Consider the following 19,109-nt stretch of genomic DNA (forward strand, 5'->3'; position numbering starts at 1 on the left):
CATTCAGCGTGCGACGAGCCTGCTGTTGTGTCGGCTGTCGCTTCACCTTTAACGCTTTCATCCTCGTGCCGTAAACGTCGCCCTGGAGACGTGGTGTTTACGTCTGTCTCGGCGCACGTATATGTGTACATATAGGATTTAACCCTTTAGTGTGTGTATATGTGCGAACCGTGTGTGTGTTTGCCCTGCCAAGTTTAAAGCCTCTGCCAGCAAGTGCTCCACGGGGCCCTTCAGCACCTTCGGGAGCACTTGGAGGTGAGAGGACAGCAGCTCTGTTTGAACGTGCTCCCCCGACTGCCCCCTCCCCGCTCCACCCACCCTCAGGGCCCCGTAGCTGCAACAGCTCTTCTGGGCCGCCGTGCTCGCAGGCTGGCTCCCACCAGCCTACTGCTTAGCAACAGCCAATCGGCCAAGCTGGGCGACTTGGCGGCCAATTGCGTCGTAGACGGGCTGGTGCTCAGAATTTGAGTTGACTGCACGGGTCTGGCTATAGTTAGGTAAAGGATGAAGTGAAGAGTTTTTATTTTTTTTCATTTTCCTCACATTGTATCTTTAGTCTGCTCTGTGTAACCAGGGAGCTGCTGAGTGCGTTTTAATAATAGACACTACTGTCCCCAAAAATAACAGGTCGCGATGAAGCTGATTGAACTCCATCACTGGAGAAGCTCGTAATTGATCGCTCAAAACTGGCTTCTTTAAACCCGGCGCTTGTTTTCCTGCAGAGGTCTGAATATATAACTCCACTTACCAAGCTCACAGTGGCTTTAAACGAGCTTATATAAGATCTTTTTACCTGTTTTATCCTCATTGTCCGTTCCTTATGTAACCATGTTTTGTTTTTTAAGTGCTGCCTGGTGCTTTTTAATGCTGACCTTTAGAGTCTTTGTGTCTGACCTCCTGAATTTCTCTGCACTTGATGAACACAGTCCGAGATCATAGAAGATGCTCGCATGTACAGAGGTAGAAACTGTAAACAGTCTTTTGAATGTGTGACTGCTTGACAGCAGTGTTGTTCGAATCCGATTATCAGAATGAGTGAATTTATTAGGTCAGTGGCTATTTCGGTAAGTCGGCAGGACCCCCGTCTAGCAGCACTGCAGTATGGGTGGGGCAGAGGCAAAAAAAAAAAGGTGCGATACTCTGAGAGAACGGGAGCGAGAAAAGGAGGGAGGGGAGGATGAAAACTCTAGAGTTGGCTGGTAGTTAGCAGGACCACGCTGTCTTGTTTTCACTCTCAACAGCTCCTCACTGCTTAGCAACAACGAATCACATCCGCGGATCGGAGCTGCGCCCCAGCCAATCGGGCGGCAGGAGCGTGGCGCCATAGAGTTTATATTTTACCACGTGTGAGGCTGGAGAGAAGAGCGCACTTCTGCAGGAGAGAAAAGAGGAGGAGAGAGATAGTGACACTTTTAAATGGTGTGTGTGTGTGTTTTTATGCTTGTACTAGAAGTTGTTTTTTTTTCTGTTAAAAAACCACACCCTGTGCTCTCTGTGCTGCACTCGCCATGCATGTATGGCCAACTATTCGCCACAGCTTTTCCACTTGAGGCCACTGAAGGCTTTCTCCTGCTGGGACAAAGACCTACAAACATGATCACTTGTTTATTTAGCAGGTCCAGGGACAGTTATGTAAACCTTCAGATCACATTAATCTGTGATTAAGCTCTGGTGTTATGTGACCTTTCATGAAAGATGTCACCTTAGGGTAAGTGGCATTTTGATGTCATGTCAAGCACATTTGCGACACCCTTTGCTGTCTCTTTTGAAGCAGCCAGCTCTGCTTGCATTGCCGTGGTAATCGACAATGTCATATTTAGAGCTTTTCTGTGGCGTTGCCCGTCAGACAGTGCACTGTTTAAAGGATTGCACATGACCCATTTTTTTTCCTTTCCTCCTGCTGGTGCAGCTGTGTTGGTATTGGGTGCGGCCGGCTCAGAGCTGCATCCATAACTTTCTCACCACGTGCTCCCCATGCTCTCATATTTTTTTTTTCTCTGCCTCTCAGTGGCTGTGAGTTCGGCTGAGCGGCAGCAGCGCGGCAGCAGAACTCCACAGCCCGGGCTGCTTTGCTGTTGCATGGTTACAAGCATCCGTGCTCCGCCATTGGCTCGAAGTCCGCAGAGCTCGCCACCCATTGGCTAAACGAGCAGGGAAAAACAGAGCTTCCATTGGCTGCCGGGACACGGCAGGCTTGCTGGGATTGGCCCGGTTCGGCGGTTCCTCGCATCCTTGGAGACTCAGCCTGTGTAAACATCCTGGTTGTTTCCTTCAATGGGAGTGTGTTTACCAGCAGCTCAGCTTTGCCGGTGTGAGCAGACTGAGGCCGAGCATCTCTGAGGAGTAGAGTCTTGCGAGAGTGAGGCTAATTGGCTCCCTGCTCCGCCATACGCTCTGTGATTGAAGAAGCAGTCAGGACTATTATGACACTTTTGACAACATTAAAGGCGAGGACACTAACAACCCCCAGTGTGTTGGCAGCCTCACAACACTCTCTTTCCCTTTTTTCTCCTTTTTTTTTTTTAAATTTTATTTTGCTCAGTCTCCATTCAAACATACTCTTCAGTGTCTCCACCGCCTGCGTCTGTCACAGCTGGCAGCAGCAGCCCCACAGGCTACATGTTATCCCTTTGGTGATGAGCAGTGCTGCAGCGTCTCAGGGCTCAGACGTGGAAAATAAATTGCCTCCAGCTCTAAATGATACAGTAGGGCTATTTGTTTTGTGTCACAGTTTTTGGTTAGCTGCTATTTTCGTAGCTGCTCCCTCCCCCACAGCTCGTTTTCTCCATCTCTATCCTGGTACCTAAGTTGTAAAATTAAGTGCCTCCCCCAGCCCGCACCCTCAAATCTACTCATTCTTATCCTTTATCTGGAGTACAAAGAGTCCACAAAAGCCTTTGATCTCCCTCGCCGAGTGAAATTCTTATATCTCCTGATTACTCTTCTTCCATCTCTGAAGTTGAACTTGAGCGACTTCTTCATCACTTTCTACATTCACAGCATGACTCCGTGGTGGTGGGGGCGGGTCTGGCCGAGCGAAGGCCGCCGAAAGCTTCCGCCTTCTCAGAGACTCGACTGCTTAGCAACAACCAATCAGCCAAATATTTTTGGCAGGGTCTCGCAGCCAATTGAGAGAGTGAGAGCGGGCTTTAGCGCTCTGTTTTTATTGGTGGCTTGGAGGATTTAAAAAAAGAAAAGAAAAGAAAGAAAAGGGAAAAAAAACAATGTTTTTCTCAGTACGCTACTCTTGAGCGCAAGTGGCGAAGCTGATAATGCTCGGAGCAGATTTGGGGGAGATAATCTTGGCTTCGATAGGCCTGAAAGACACATGGCCCATTACTGTTAAGTGATCTTATTTGCATTTTTATGCAGACTTGCAGTCTTGCTGCTCCACAGCGGCGCGTGCAGCTCCCCGTGAATGTGTCAGCGACTGCGGCGTAACAGAAGAGAAACCTTCCTAAAATTGATTTGCACTCTCAGAAACAATCAATTTGTAAGTTGTCCAAAAGCTTTAACATCCTCCAACATGCTCCTTCCCCTTCATGACTGAAGACTGTTCGATAGCAGAAATCAATAAGGCATTATGGCCAATCATTAGCAGTCTAAGTGATAGATGCAGTGGATGATGCTATTATTAAATGTACTCAAGCTAGTTGATAGATGTCACTGTGCATGTAAATGAACCAAACTGGATGTGACAGCGCAACACGGGAAAGTGAACACATAATATTGTAATATTGTATTCACTAGTTTCCCTCAGCAACTTCTGTCTAGTTGCCCTTGAGGGAGATGGTTGAAATCCCAGTGTGCTCTGGTGGCCAACAGAGGGAAGCTGCCTGGGTCCCAGCTGTGTGGATGTGAGAGCAGTGGGTTCTCAGAAACTGCATGTGTACACGGCAGACCCTCACCAGTTAAATAAAGCTAAATGCCCTGTTGACAGCAGCTCCTCGAGACGGATACAGATCAATAGCTGGGATGTTGCCCCCACCGGAGCTCTGGACATGATTGACAAGCAATGCGGCAGAAGACCTAAGAACCGAGTGGAGGGGTGGGGCGGGATGTCTCAATAATGTTTCAGTCAGGCTGTTACTAGGAAAATGAGAGGAAAAAGAAAACAGAGTTGTTATTAAATATTGCTGCGTTTGCACATCAATGGGGAATAAAAGTACTTTTATTATTATTTTTCTTACCTTAGATAAAGTAATTTGGTATAGCTATAGAGCTGGGGGATGATTACAATACTATCATAACAATAATTTATAAAATCTTCTCTCCTATTGGTGAAAGACTTTAGCCCCTTTGACATACTTGATAGATATGATAAACCATAACTGAAAATTCATGGTTTCACACAGTCACAGTGTGTGTGGTACATATGGTGATCATCCTCTGTAGTTAGTATGCCCCCCACCCCCCAAAAACTAAAACAAAGGGGCACAGATGTGCTGTTAGCTGCTGTTGAAGGTCACCTTGATTCCTAAACAAGTGCAGACTAGAAAAGAGAAGACACCCCTTCACAGTTTGCCCTTTAGTGTCTTATCTGTGAAGGGGTTAGAACACCCCCCCCCCCCCCCCCCCCCCCCCACACACACACACACACACTTATAGGACTGCATTAAAGGGCAACGTCGGCTTTAATGTCTTTTGAAATTTAAAATCAGCTCGCAGAGTGCTCATGAGTGCACAGACGAGCCTTAAGCAGTCTTTTCAACAGCGGTATACCGGCGCCCTTGTGTTGATGTGCGGTGATAGCTCTATGAACCCTCATTTGGAAAGTATTTCAAAGTATGTGTATGTTCTATCCACAGGTCTCTGGTAATCATCAGTACCCTGGATGGACGGATCTCTGCTTTAGATCCTCACAACCAGGGCAGGAAGCAGTGGGACCTAGATGTCGGTTCAGGTTCCTTAGTGTCCTCCAGCCTCAGCAAACCTGAGGTAAATCCATGTCTTTGTTTCCCTACTTTCTTTTCATTTCAGTGGAAAATAGGAGGAAAACTTAGCTTTAGTCTGACTAAATGCCACTGCAGGAATTAAAATTTAAATACCAGCCTTAAGGAATAAGCAAAGGTCAACTTAAGCCACTTACACAGGTTAAAACACCTTTGTTTGTGTTATTAATATCTACTAAAAGATGATTTCCAAAATCTACATGTCAGGGGGAGGTTAAGGATGCAGTCTCATCTCTGTCTCTTCCTCAAAACAAACACTGTCCCTCCTGGCTCTCTCTCTGCAGACTCCAAGACTAGTAATTGAACTCTCTGCACTTTAAACAGTCAAGCAAGGGTTGTTGTTGCTTACATACATTTCATATGTACACACACACACACACAGCGCAATAGACACCAGACATGCTTCACACCCCCGCGTAAATCTGAGAGTAGCTGATTCGCCTGGAGGATTAGCCTCTTTGTTGACTGTAGTAGTTTACACATACAAGCACAGCAAGACCCTCGCGTCTACATGTATACTGAAGCTTAAACCGCCCACACAGACGTGCTGAAAGTGAAGTGGAGCCCAGAGCGAGACCAGAGTGTTGCATGCTAGAAACATGCCCATGGTTCACTTTGATGTGGACTCGCTCTCTGCGAGAGTTTTGCCTCAGGGAAAAAGCCTCTGATACTAACAAGGGTCTGGGTGGCTGCTGAGATCAGTTTAATGTTAGTCTGCTGGTGCTGGTAGAGCATGTCTGAATGTAAGGAACTCTGACTGCTTCATTACTGAGGTAACAATAACAGAGCGATCCAGACGTAGTTCATTAAGTTTAAAACATTTCTGATATCCTGTTTTTCTAGGGGTCGCGTTGCAGTTTGCTGTAAATGTTTCCTAGAAATTTCTTTGATTATGTGGTGTATAGCACAGATATATATATATGTATTTATTCACCAAATGATAAAGGAAATACAACTGGTGTAACAGTGTGTATAAAATGAAAGTGTAAAATAAGCAGCTGCAGTCCCAAAATAGCAATTCAGAGTTACTCACTGTGGGAGACTTTCATTCAAATATTTAAGGACCTTTCATAATGAAGGGTGAAGTGATACTCAAGCATGTGTCATTCAGCCTGAAAAGTCTGAATGACACATGCTTAATTTTCTTTTTGGTTCCAGCTTTTAAAACTACAGCTGCTGACTTCATTGATTAGTAAAGCTACAATTAGAAGAAGGGAACTAATCACTGAAATCAGCTGCTATAATGCTGGGTTGCATTTCAAAGGCAGCCTTTAGACTCGAGCATCTCGTGGGCATGTGGTTGAAACGTGCCGTCTGTGAGATTTGGAAAATGAATCGAGCTTCATTACCATTTTCTTTCAAAATCTGGGATTCTTGCAAGTGTGGAGAACCTCTAGAGATTCTGTGATGCACATACAGTATGTACAGTATGCATAAGATAGCTTCTCCACCAGCGTCATCAGAATCAACCCTTTTAAATTTAAATGACTCGATGTCCTGCATGGTTCTCTGCACGCTGAGGAGAATCAATTTTTAAATTTAAATTTTAAATCGAAATTGTTTATTATTCACTTATAAAACTCAGAAACTGGCAAACTATGTAAAGAATGTTTTCCAGCTGGGTTGACGATGTATGATGTTAATTTGGTTTAACGTGTATTGTTTACAACATTAAATGAGTTGCGCAGTTACAAAGGCTTTTAGTTCTCTCATAAATGAATGCAAACTTTTCTAAATATAAAGAATTAAAAGCAGTTATACTCACTATAACAGTATGCTGACACTTCATAAGAAGTGTCATGAAATTCATGGGCATGCACACATGTAACATCCTCCTGTCATCTTCCAGTGTGCTTCTGTTGTGATGGAGTATGGTGTGTGTTTGTGTGCTTTCTTTTTTCACCTGTTGGCTTTCATTTGGCTGACGGAGCGGAACGAGGAGAGATGCCTGTCAGCTCTGAACTCGGTGACTTGCTGCGATGTGACGTCACTTGTTGTGATCTGTCGAGTGTGGGCTGTTTGTGTTTTTGTTTTGTTTTTCGTTTGTTTTTGTGTGTGTGTGTGTGTGTGTGTGTGTGTGTGTGTGTGTGTGTGTGTGTGTGTGTGTGTGTTGTTTGTTTTTTCTAATATACTTTCTAAGTTTTAATCCAGCCTTACCCTCTCTGTCCTTGTTTACCTGTGATTCCTCTCTCTCTTACCCTGGGGTGAGGGGGTGTGGGTGGGGGCAAAGGCAGGTGGGAAGCATTGCCAGTTGCTCCTGCAACCTCTATTCCCCCCCCCCCCCCCCCCCCCCCCCCCCACCTGCCTGCCTGCTGGTGCTTGCCGGGTCCCTGAGACACCACTCTGCTCAGTGATCAGAGGCTGGGGGGTTGGGTCTCATGCTATACTATTGGCTGGCCTCCACACACCGGGCCGGAAACAGCCAGTCACCTGCTGCATCTTGTAGAGTGTGTCTTTTTTTTCTTTAAGTAATAAAATGAGAGACAGACCCACAAACAGCATTGTCTGCAGAAAAAGCAGCCATCACTTCAAAAAGCAAAGTTACCCCTGAGCTTAGAGGGGGGTTCAAGTGTGTGTGTGTGTGTGTGGGTGTGCGCACATTAGACAGTAGAGTCGGTGCCAATGTGGAGTGACTCACACAGGGGGGGGGGGGGGGGGCTAAAGGAATGAAGAAAGAAGAGGTTGGGTGATTAGGGAGGTGAGGTAATGCCTCAGAGCAGAGATGATGTCATCACATAATAGACACATGCTCACTCCAACACACACACACACACTCTCTCTGCTGGCATGCAGTGCGAATGAATGAATTGGGAGAATTTGATTGATTACAACACGGGGACAAATACTCGCAATAAATCTCCCAGAGCCGCCTTCCAGCTGCTCTGATTTAGTTTTGATTGTTTTGCTTCGTGTGTTTTATCTGAACCCGCGGTGTTAGCGTTTCTCTCGCGCGGTCGGTCTGCCACCTTGAAGTAGAGCAGTAGCCTCGTGGACCAAACATGGCATATTAGCGGTGGGTAAGAGGGGACACTGTTTGACAGGCTCACCGGAGCGTAGGCAGCAGCTTACACACACAAACAATTGCGCACATTACGGCTCCCCACACTCCCCCCCCCCCCCCACCCCCCCACCCCCACCCTTAATCTGCCCCCCACGCCCCGGGGGTGGAATATGATGGTATGATCAGTGACATCAAATAATCATCAAGCACATTTGGATGAATGCCTTCATGAAGAAGTGGTTATATAAAGAAAAATGATAACTATAATTTGAGCGTGCACGCTGGAGGCTGGATGTTTCTTTTAGCCAGTAGATGAGTATCTTAAATAAGTGAATGGCTCTGGTCTCTCAGTAATGGTGCATATTTTTCCTGAATGAGTCTGTCTTATAGCTCTTTAAAGATTAATAAGCTCTTAAAATTCATAGTAAATGAGGCACAAAGAGAAGGAAAACGTTTGTGCTGAGAAGTCAGTTTTTTGGGGGTTTTTTTAAGTTAACTCTTGAATATTTTATCACATCCTACAAATTAAATGCATTTAATCTAAGACCTTGTTATTTTAATAACCAATAGTTTGACTATAAAAGATACTGAAGCTCTCTCACAAAAATAGACCAGGGCAAACACAGCAGACAAAGACATGGGAACAAAACAGATTGTGGAGGTGGGATGTTCATAAGCATCACTTGATATCTTTATACTTTGGTGATCATATAATCAAATACGGGTTGGCACAGATTATAAAATTACTTTCCCATCCTTAAAGCTTTTTTTACTTTTCGAATAATCTAATTCCAACTGTAGAGCGACAGACTGTTATTTCAATCAAACATATTGTGAGTTATAGCGAGATCTCTGTAATCCTTATGGCTCAGATTTTAATTGGCAAATTTTCCTAACAAATATATATCAAGGTCGACTGAGTGGTGAGTAATACCATGAATCTCTGATAATGTTATGCGGGTCTGTTGCCAAAAACATCAAAATTTGTGACACTGCCAGCTGGTTTGTAGGAAGCTTCCCTTATCAACATCGTGTTTTCATCTAAATCTGAATATTTCCAAATTAAATAATGAAAGCGAATTTAAAAAAAAAAAAAAAAATTACAAATACATTAAAATGTACAGTTTCAGATCATTGTAGGCAGCATACCCCAGTAATAAAAAGAGAGCTGTTAGCAAAGTCACTTAGCTGTAAATACCTTAAGAACTCAGCTCAACTCGTCTTAATCGTTTAACTGCCAGCTTTAAGTGCCGTTCATCATTAGAGAGTTGTCAAAGTAAATCACACCACAAAACTCCTGATTCAGTTCAGTTTAATTTTATTTATATAGTGCCAAATCACAACAACCGTTGCCTCAATGCACTTTAGGTTATTAGACCAAGACCCTATAACACCTTACACCTAATACTGAGAAAACACTGAAAACCCCAACAATCAGATGGCCCCTATGAGCAAACCCTTTGGCGACAGTGGGAAAGAAAAACTCCCTTTTAGCAGGAAGGAACCTCTGGCAGCCAGAGATTAATAATAACAAATGATTAAATGTAGCATGGTGCATAAAGTGAGTGAAACACAAGGTGCACACTCAGTGATACCTGATAAAGGAACCCCGAAGGAGCTCTAAAGCTATACCACTTGAGATCTAATGATTTTTAAGCCCTGTTAAATATTAGTTAAATAAATAATTACATTTCTAAACAATAATTAGGCATCTCAGCTGGGTCCTTAAAGCTAAATTTACTGTGATAATGCAGAAAAAAATATGCTTAAGCACTTTTTAAAAAAGTTATTTACAAGTAAAAGCCACTGGAGAAAGTTTTACAATAAGTCTGAGATAATGATAATGTGATTGACTTTCAGTAATTTGCTGAGCTCGTGGTTTGTAGGACAGTCACTCAGAGTACATATGGGGACCGTGTTTCTGACTTAGAGGACATTGACAAGATGAACAGCTGAGATGAAGCTAACTGGGCTGGATCAGAGAGATGGATTAAACCATCGGGAGCAGGATGACTCATCCACGGCTATAAGAATACCCCCCACCCCCGGCTGTAAAGCTCCTCAGTAGTACCAGTGTGGTGTGATGTGATGGTCAGATTGCTAACCCTTCCTCCTTTCACTTGCTAAATTTATCCCCATCTTGTGTCTAAACCAGCCCCTCCCTCTGAAAGAAAAGATGACATCACCGCTTCTCCTGCCTGTGCTCTCTAATAAATCAAACTGCCACACGTTGCTCCCCGCTGGCATTTTTCTTAATCCGCCACAAAGCTCTGACTTTTTTCGAGTCTGATAGGATTTCCGAAGCAAGGCTACTGACTGATTGGTTGCAGTTTTAACCTCAATAGCACCTGTTTAGCATCAACAAGGCCAAGAATTGGACCCAAAACTGCTGTTATGTCACTCGTGAGTTTGTTGATAGAAGTGAGTCACAAGTTGGACATCGAATGAAAAAGACTCTCTTTTGACAGCTAAATCTGCAGAGGTTAAATCAGGATTAGGCTCAGGGTTTTGGCAATGATGTCATCCTTGTTGAACCAGCACCTAATAGAGCGCGCGCGCGCACACACACACACACACACACACACACACACACACACACACACACACACACACACACACACACACACACACACAGAGTTGAGGGTAGCACACTTTTATAAAGATTTGAGTTAATTACTCCGGCTTTGAGTTGTATAATGGTTCCACGTCTGTGGATTGAGTCCAAGCGTGTGGAGGCCGGAGCTGCTGCTGTGTGGGTGGATGTGTGTCGGCCAGCACTGTCTGTGTGGCAAAGTGTTTTTGTGTTTTTTAAGGATTGTCTTTTTAAGCTGGGAGAAAAGAAATAAAGAAATACATAAAAACTGCTAGTTTAAAACAGCCGTGTGTACGAAAGGAAAACTGCGTGGGCCAAAAAAACAACATTCCTAATGAATCATTTTGTTTTTAGTGATTTGTCTGTGTGGCATTGAAACACAATGTTAGAGGAGTGCTGGTAACTTATGCAGCAGCTCTAGAGCTTTTATAGTATTTGTAAAAAACAAACAAACAAAATTTATACATATAACCCCAATGAATTTTTTTTATAAGTTTGTTTTATTGGTAGTGGCGTTTTGATAAATTGTTGCTCATTGTGGTTTTATACAGCTGCCGCTTGTGGGGGCTCACAGGCAGTTATTTTGTTGCCAAACTCATAACAAATATAAACATTGTCCCAATTTTGATTAGCAACGCTGACCTGGCAATTTAGAGACTGAATTTAAGATGCTTATTTTAAAAAATATCAATATAAGTCATTGCCACATCTTTTCTGTTTTCAGAAGTTCCTTTTATTTTATTTAGAGCGGTCTTCTTCTAGAAACCAAAACTAACCTGACTCTGCGTTTTGTTTTTTTGTTTGTTTGTTTTTTGTTGTTGCAGGTGTTTGGCAATAAGATGGTAATACCTTCCCTGGATGGTGCCTTGTTTCAGTGGAACCGGGACAGAGAGAGCATGGAGGCAGTGCCTTTCAGCGTCGAGTCCCTGCTGGAGTCGTCATATCGCATTGGAGAGGACACAGTCCTGGTCGGGGGGAAATCCCTCACCACCTATGGCCTGGGGGCCTACAGTGGCAAGGTCTGTGAAACAATTTCAAGAACAACCTGATAGGACAGGTTAACACGTGTCAAATCTATTAGCATACTAACCAGTCCGGCGCAGTAGGATAACCGACTTTTGTAATTTCCCCCCTGTTGCTTTCCTCAGCTTCGGTACATCTGCTCTGCGGGGGGCTGCAGTCGCTGGGAAGAGGACGAGGTGGAGACCGAAGATGTGCTCCTGCTGCAGAGGACTCAGAAGACTGTGCGAGCCATCAGGCCTCGATCGGGGATGGAGAAGTGAGTCAATCAAAGCTAATTCACAGAGCAGCTACTGACGTTGTTTTTATTAACAAAGTTGGCTATTTAGTCACTAACAGTAGTGAACAACAAGCAGTAGTAAGTAGAAGGAAACCACAGGGTAACATGAAAGACCAGAAACGTATAAGGCAGGGATTTTTATTTAAATCATGCATCTTCGCTGTTTGTGCAAGGTGGAACTTTAGTGTCGGAAACTTTGAGCTGAAACTCGTTCCGGAGATGCAGCCTGGAATTAACTTCCTGGAGGGCGAACTAGCAAATGGTGACAGCTGGAAGGAGAGTCAGCGGGTCATCGCTGATGAGCCAACAGAGAAACGGCAGGCCGAGAACCACCAGAATCAAAACCAGCATTTGGACCTAGTTATCAAAGTGTCTGTTCCTGATTGGAAGGTCATGGCTTTCAGCACCGGGCCTGATGCACAGCTGGTCTGGGAACATCAGGTTAGATGCTTAAAATAAATCCTCTGGTCACTTATTTATTAGCGAGTTTTAGTGCTTTAATGGAGTTCAGTGCTTCATGACTTTGACTGTGGAGCTCATTAAAGTATTTCTACTCATTCTCACGTGTGTCGTGTAGTTCTGCACTCCCATCGCCTCAGCTTGGCTGGTGGGGGGTGGTAAAGTTACGCCAATCAGCCTGTTCGACGACACCACCTACAGCAGCCAGTCCAAAACAGAGGAAGACGAGGAAGACGAAGATCCAGAGAAAGCGCGGGAATCTGCAGAGTCCAGTGTTTACCTAGGTAACTTCTTACACATGTATACAGACGCTTCACTATTCCTGTAAGGGTTAGGAACCAGTGATTGTGGATAACCGTGTTGACTGTTGGGGGTTTTTTTTAGGGATGTTTCAGGGGCAGCTCTACCTTCAGTCATCGGTAAAAATCACGGAAAAATTTCCCTCCAAAGCCATCGGTTCAGAGAAGGACATAATTCCACTACCCACTGTCAAATGGAAGCCTCTAATACGTAAGTTTGCAGCACCAAAGGGACTAAATTCATGATTACATGCAGAGTCAGGGCAGAACGGCCAAAGCCCATCTTTAAGAACAAAGTTACACCATGTTCCAAGAAGTATTTGATGTCACGTGGACACAATCTATCACCATGCTCCCTGTAGCCCAAAGCTTTGCCCTTCATTCTTCATCGTCCAAAACCTTTTATTCCATATTGATCAGTCTTTCTTGTGAGATACAAGAAGTTATTCATCTTGTCCTTGATGCAGATTCTCCATCTCGGACACCAGCTCTGGTCGGCTCTGATGAATTCGACAAGTGTCTAAATAACGACAAGTTCTCCCACGACGAATACAGCAATGGAGCCTTGTCCATCCTCCAGTATCCATACGGTAAGAGTTTAATTGTGCAATGTTACTCCGTACGCACATTCTAGCTGTTAAAGTTGAAATGATTTGAAGTGGACTGAAGGATTTTTGCTTCTTCTTGCTCCAGACAATGGCTACTACTTCCCCTACAGCAAGCGTTACCGAGAGAAGCGTGACACCGCCATAAGTCTCATAAATGGAAACGGGGCAGGAGGTGAGAATCGAAGAAGAAAGGATCCCGTGCTGCTATTACCCTGGTGGAAGGAGATTCTGGGCACCATCATCTTTTGCATTGCCACCACCACTTACATTGTACGCAAGTTTTTCCACCCTCCTGCTCCTGTGGCCTACGTGAGGGTAAGAGCCAAGACACAGTCCGCAACATTAATGCCGCACCGACGGTGCCTACTGGTCATTATGTTTGCCGTGTAATGTTTGTAACATTTTAGATCTTTTGTCTCAATTTTTTTCACAATTACTGTTGCAATAATGAGCTGGTATGGATGACAAAATGATTTCTTCATCAGGAAACATCCATGTTCTTCCACTTATCTAGTTCAGGGTTCCCAGGGGCTGGAGGATGGATAGCTTGATTGCTTAAAAAGTTAGTTTCAAACAAAAACTGGATACTGTTAGTTTTACTGTGTGATCAGAAAGTGTTCAGACTTCCTTATGAAATCTAAAAAAGATTATCTTCCCTTTTAATTTCTCTGAATCACTGTATGTTTATTGAGGTAGACTTGTGGAAATTCATTTCGTTGGATGTCAGATACCTTGCTGTCTAATAGGCTCACAAATGCAAAAAGCCAGTCATTAGTTTGAAAGAAAAGCCTGCTGAGCTGATGGACAGCTTTGTGTCATCACACAGATCTGGGAAATGCTGCAATGCAGTTTCAGCTGGATTAAAGATCCCAAGAGGAATATTTAAAAGGATAAAAAAATAAGCAGTGGGGGAGAAGAGCCTTGGTAAAAGAGTTCATGGAGAAATTGAAGGTCACTTTGTCTGAACTCCAGTGATCCTATGTGAAAATGTGAGAAAAATCAGAAGGACAATCATCACTGCAGCACTCCACCAATCAGGATTTTTTTAATGATTGTTGGAGTGCTGCAGTGAGTGGCAGGGATTTTGTCATGGTGGAAAGACACAAGATTGAAAATGTGACTGACCTCAATTCTGTCAATCTGAACCAGTTCATCAACAGTAGCACAGCAGGTAAACCCAGTGGTGGCAGCAATGTGCTTCACGGCTGTTTTTCTGCAGAAATGACAGGAAAACTAAAGCTAAACTGTGCAAAGGGCAGCGATACTTTCAAGAAAGAAAACTAGTTTTGCTTTAGTGGGGCCTCGTACCTGACTTGAAACTCGCCTTTAAACAGAACAGTGATCCTAAACTTGCAGTCAACATCATTGATTACTCTATGAATGTTTCTCTGCCAGGCCTGATTTGATCCCAGTCGAACTTTTAACACCTGAACCCAGCTGTTCACTCACGATCCCCATCCATGCCATCCGAAAGCAAGAAACAGGGTCTAGTGTCTATGTGGGATACTTCTTTTTGTTTTCATGTTTATAGGGGTTAGCTGTATACATTTCCACCTTCTTTTTCTTGCGACTGTTAAATCTTTAAGTGTTTCTTGCCCAATACGCCACAAACAAGGTAAACTTGTTGTTTGTTTGTTGTTTGTCGTGTTTGTAACGTGTCGTTTTTGTCATCCTCTTGTCCCTAAAAGCAACGGAAAGAGTCGGAGACACAGTGCCAGACAGACAGCAAGTTTGACCTTGAAGTTGTGGAATCCAAAGAGCCGGTTGCCATGGAGACCCGTTCCAGCGAATATGTATCCAGGTAAGGCGCACCGTTAAACAAAACGTGTCCCGTGTCAAAAATATTTGCAATGATTCGGGAGAACTTCACTTAGCAATGTGCCGGGAGTGCTCTGTACAGTTCAGTCAGATGCCAGCATCACTTTTTCAAGGTGTAGCTACAGATTCGGCTCTGTTACCATGGTGACCAGTGGTCTTCCAACCTGCCTTGATAGGACAAGGCAGAGATGGGCGATATGAATCGTAGTAGTTCATGATTGGGTAACTCAGCTGTTTGGCATCAAATGAAAATGGCCTCGGTCCCCTCAGACCGCACCCTACAACAGCAGCATCTGCCTCAGGGTCAGAGTGTCGTTTTACATCACTGTCAGGACATTGTCAGAATTTCTAAATATGATCAGGAGCCGTAATTTATGGGCTGCCGCTGCCCTCCCGCAGTGTGATCGATGAGGGTTTTTGCGTGTTTACATCTGTGAGCCTCACCCTCCTGGAACAGAAGTGAAAACTGATTTTAATCTGCAAATTTCTGTCCTCTTGGTGTCACCACTTGCACATTCTCTTCTTTTTGATCCACCCGAAAATGACAAACACCCCACCCCACCCTCTCCCCTTCCTTCAAAGCTGCTGCTGCTTCTGCAGTCCATGCAAATCACTTTTGCCGAACAACTTTCCTTAAATAAAACCGGCGGCTGTTGCAGCAGCTGCGGCGGGCATGAGTCAGGATCATTAGGAGGCAGATTGGGATCAGGAACCTTGAATCGCATGCTGCCCACACACATCCTAATAAGAGCCTTTTAATCCCCCTGAGCAAACCGAGCAGGGATGTTTTGACAGGGTGGAGGGGATGGAGTCAGTGTGCGCCTGTGTCTTACGCAGCAGTAAACACAATGATTTTGCATAAAAAGAACTTTATAATGATCCTTGCTGGAACTGTTTGACGTGCCAAACCGTGAGATACATGTAATATGCAACACTGTGACAGCTGTTGCTTTAGTTTAAAGGCAAGCTATGCTTGCTTTTGAAAACTTCTGCAACTGCAAATAATGTCTTCTCTTTAAGAGATTAAGTGGGAAGTAAACCTGCCAGAAAGTCATAAAGTTTAAAGTTTCTCTTTGGTTTGTAGAAATGTATTTTTGCTGACCTTAAAGTGGAGTGTGGCCAAGGCAGTGAAAAAACAAAGCACTTATCTTACACACTGGTTGTAATTCCCTCTCTGATAATTGGGATTTATAATTTAAAAGGCCTCCTTCTTGGTCTTTTTTAAATTATCAGAGATCCAGATGATAATTTTAAAGCACTTGGAGGGCCGCGAGTCGTCTTTCCACACTGCTAACCAAAGTGTCTCTCCTCAGGTACCTGACAGACTTTGAGCCAGTGCAGTGCCTCGGCCGCGGGGGGTTTGGCGTCGTGTTTGAAGCCCGCAACAAAGTGGACGACTGCAACTACGCCATCAAAAGAATCCGCTTGCCCAATAGGTAGCGCATCTCTCGCTAGGCTGCGCCAGACTTCCTTAGCTGGAGGCTATTAGCTCTTCCTTTATCTCTGTTTTCTCTAAAGCTGTTAAACTGAGTTATGTAAGCAGCAGCCCACTGGTCTAAACACAGAAACCCATGCAGAGGAAGCTGACATTTCAGAACAAATATTATCTGTGCGCTATAATTTATGCTGACAAGCATGGGTAATAAATGTTTAGCTGCAGTAGCTCTGTGTGTTTTTCTTTTAGTCCTGTTGTTCACTGATGCAACAAAGCTCAGATGTTAGTCTCTCACACAGTCTGTTCCAGCCGGGACTGTTCCACCTGCATTGCCTGTTCACTTTAAAAAGAATGGGGAGCCATTGTTGTTGTACCTTTTTAGTCATCAGCAGAGGCACCGTGGTTGCCACAGTGTGTTACATGCCATGGCTCCTTCCCCCCCCCGCCCCGATTGCTGAAACACTATCTGAACATGCACACTGGGTTTGCTTTACACAATCTTTGCCTGGTTCTACATAAATAAGCAAAAGTGGCATTATAGTTTGATCCTCGTGTGAAAGGGGCTAATTATTTTCAGGCCTGCTGTGCTTATTCAACCTTTGGTGGAGACTTGTGGCTTATTACAACCTCAGTGGGGTTTTTTTTTTTTTTTCATTTTTTCGTTTTTCTGTCGTTCAGGGAGCTGGCCCGGGAGAAGGTGATGCGAGAGGTGAAGGCTTTAGCAAAGCTGGAGCACCCGGGGATCATTCGCTACTTCAACGCCTGGCAAGAGAGCCCTCCTGAGGGCTGGCAGGAGGAAATGGACCAGAGGTGGCTGAAAGATGCAAGGTGAGCCAGATGTTTTTAAACCTTTTGTAGCTCAGCTGGCCGAACCAGCGTGCGGACATCCAATGAAAATCTAGCTGTCCCCTCTGGAATCATTAATTAGTGACATTTGTGACAAATGGTGCACCACACATCTTTATCCCACTTGGCTAATTTGATTCACAGATGTTAAAATGCCACGGGATAAAAAAATCTTGTGCGCATTAAAATTGAGTATTTAAAATTTAATTTGATGTCTGCTGTGTGCTGCTTTTAATTGCTTTGGTGGATATGTATTGATTAGAACCATGTCCCCGTGCACTACACATGTAATATTACTACTGTGCTGTTTTTACAGCTCACATGACAAAAATCTGAAAGAACTACATTGAAAGCACCTTCTGCCTGTTGTTCATGAGTCCTTATTTAACTGCTGAAATGATTGGCACACATCTTCTGTTTGTCTTGCATCAATATTGGGAGAAACAACAATCCTTTTTCTCTTTCAGTACCACTGACTGGCCAATGAGCTTCCTCGATCACATGGAGGCTCTGTCAGTCAAAGTACCCGTGTCCAGCTCAGTGTCCCCTGTCCTCAACCCTCAAGGAGATGCTCATGAGGCATCAGCCAAAGATCATGTGCTGTTTTCCAGCAGCACAGGCAGCATTGTGGGCTTTGGCACCAACCTGTCCTTCCCCCCGCTGCTGGGCCACGACAGCCTAATGTCTGAGAGGGACAGCCAGGCCGACCCTGACGCGTCAGACACCCCCCACTCGTTCGAGCTCTGCCCTCCCCGCGGTCCCAGTGACTGCACTTCCTCTTCCTTTGATATTGTGTTCGAGGATTCGGGCTGCGATCGAGATGCCGACGCAGACACGGACTCTGCCTCTGGCCCAGCCAGTCCTGGCACGGTGACGGAGAAGAACAGTTCGTCCTCGTCACACACCAGACGACAGGAATCTGTCCCCCCCGTCTCTTCCTCTCCTCCTCGGCCAACCTCGCTCGCCCTGGCTCTCCCCACAACACCTCCAAATCCGCGGGTTCAACCTTCACCTAAGGTTTGTGAATAGTTTTGGGTTCTTGTTTTTTGTTTTTTTTTTAACAATATATCCACTGTTTTTAAGAGTGCAGTGTGAAATTGTAATGTGGTGAATCCTCTCGCCCCGTCTCCAGGTCTACCTGTACATCCAGATGCAGCTCTGTCGGAAGGAGAACCTGAAGGACTGGATGGCTCAGCGCTGCCTGCTGGAGCAAAGGGAGCACAACCAGTGTCTGGACATCTTCTTGCAGATTGCAGAAGCTGTCGACTTCCTGCACAGCAAGGGGCTTATGCACAGGGACCTCAAGGTGAACATGTACACATTGTCTGTGCGTGTGTGACCATCTAAATTCTGCAGCTTCAGTTAAGGAAGAAAAACTTTCCTTCAGACTTGACTGGATTAGAGTGTTGTGTGTTACTGTGTTTGTTTTATGGGCAGCATGTGAAGTAGAGCTTTGTAAACCACTCTGCTGTCGTCGTTCTTTGTGTGGTGCGCGTGATGTAACCTGTAACTGCTGATCCTGCAGCCCTCCAACATCTTCTTCACCATGGACGACGTAGTGAAAGTGGGAGACTTCGGCCTGGTGACGGCAATGGACCAGGAGGAAGATGAAGATGAACCGAGCGCCCTCACGCCTGCCCCACTCCTCACCCGCCACACGGGCCAGGTCGGCACCAAACTCTACATGAGCCCAGAGCAGGTGAGGAAGCGCCGTTCATTAAAGAAAAAAAACAACAACATTTAGTTCTTGGTTTCCTGCTTCTGCAGTCAAGACTAATTATGTGCTTTCCTTTTTGTC

The 19,109-nt window shown here is 44.8% G+C and overlaps 1 protein-coding gene across 2 annotated transcripts in view; it reads left to right on the plus strand.

Annotated features, from left to right (window-relative positions):
* Positions 1-19,109, plus strand: part of eif2ak3 (eukaryotic translation initiation factor 2-alpha kinase 3) — a 29,290-nt gene that overhangs the window by 5,576 nt on the left and 4,605 nt on the right. For both annotated transcript variants that reach the window (XM_026151613.1, XM_026151614.1), the window contains exons 2-15: positions 4,809-4,938; positions 11,371-11,565; positions 11,695-11,825; positions 12,020-12,287; positions 12,424-12,589; positions 12,690-12,815; positions 13,072-13,194; positions 13,298-13,527; positions 14,901-15,013; positions 16,344-16,466; positions 17,144-17,293; positions 17,779-18,328; positions 18,444-18,617; positions 18,837-19,010. In XM_026151613.1, the coding sequence (XP_026007398.1) occupies positions 4,809-4,938; positions 11,371-11,565; positions 11,695-11,825; positions 12,020-12,287; positions 12,424-12,589; positions 12,690-12,815; positions 13,072-13,194; positions 13,298-13,527; positions 14,901-15,013; positions 16,344-16,466; positions 17,144-17,293; positions 17,779-18,328; positions 18,444-18,617; positions 18,837-19,010 (2,653 nt within the window). The remainder of the gene's footprint in view (positions 1-4,808; positions 4,939-11,370; positions 11,566-11,694; positions 11,826-12,019; positions 12,288-12,423; positions 12,590-12,689; positions 12,816-13,071; positions 13,195-13,297; positions 13,528-14,900; positions 15,014-16,343; positions 16,467-17,143; positions 17,294-17,778; positions 18,329-18,443; positions 18,618-18,836; positions 19,011-19,109) is intronic.

Source organism: Astatotilapia calliptera, chromosome 19 (genome assembly GCF_900246225.1).
Source record: "Astatotilapia calliptera chromosome 19, fAstCal1.2, whole genome shotgun sequence".
NCBI lineage: Eukaryota > Metazoa > Chordata > Actinopteri > Cichliformes > Cichlidae > Astatotilapia > Astatotilapia calliptera.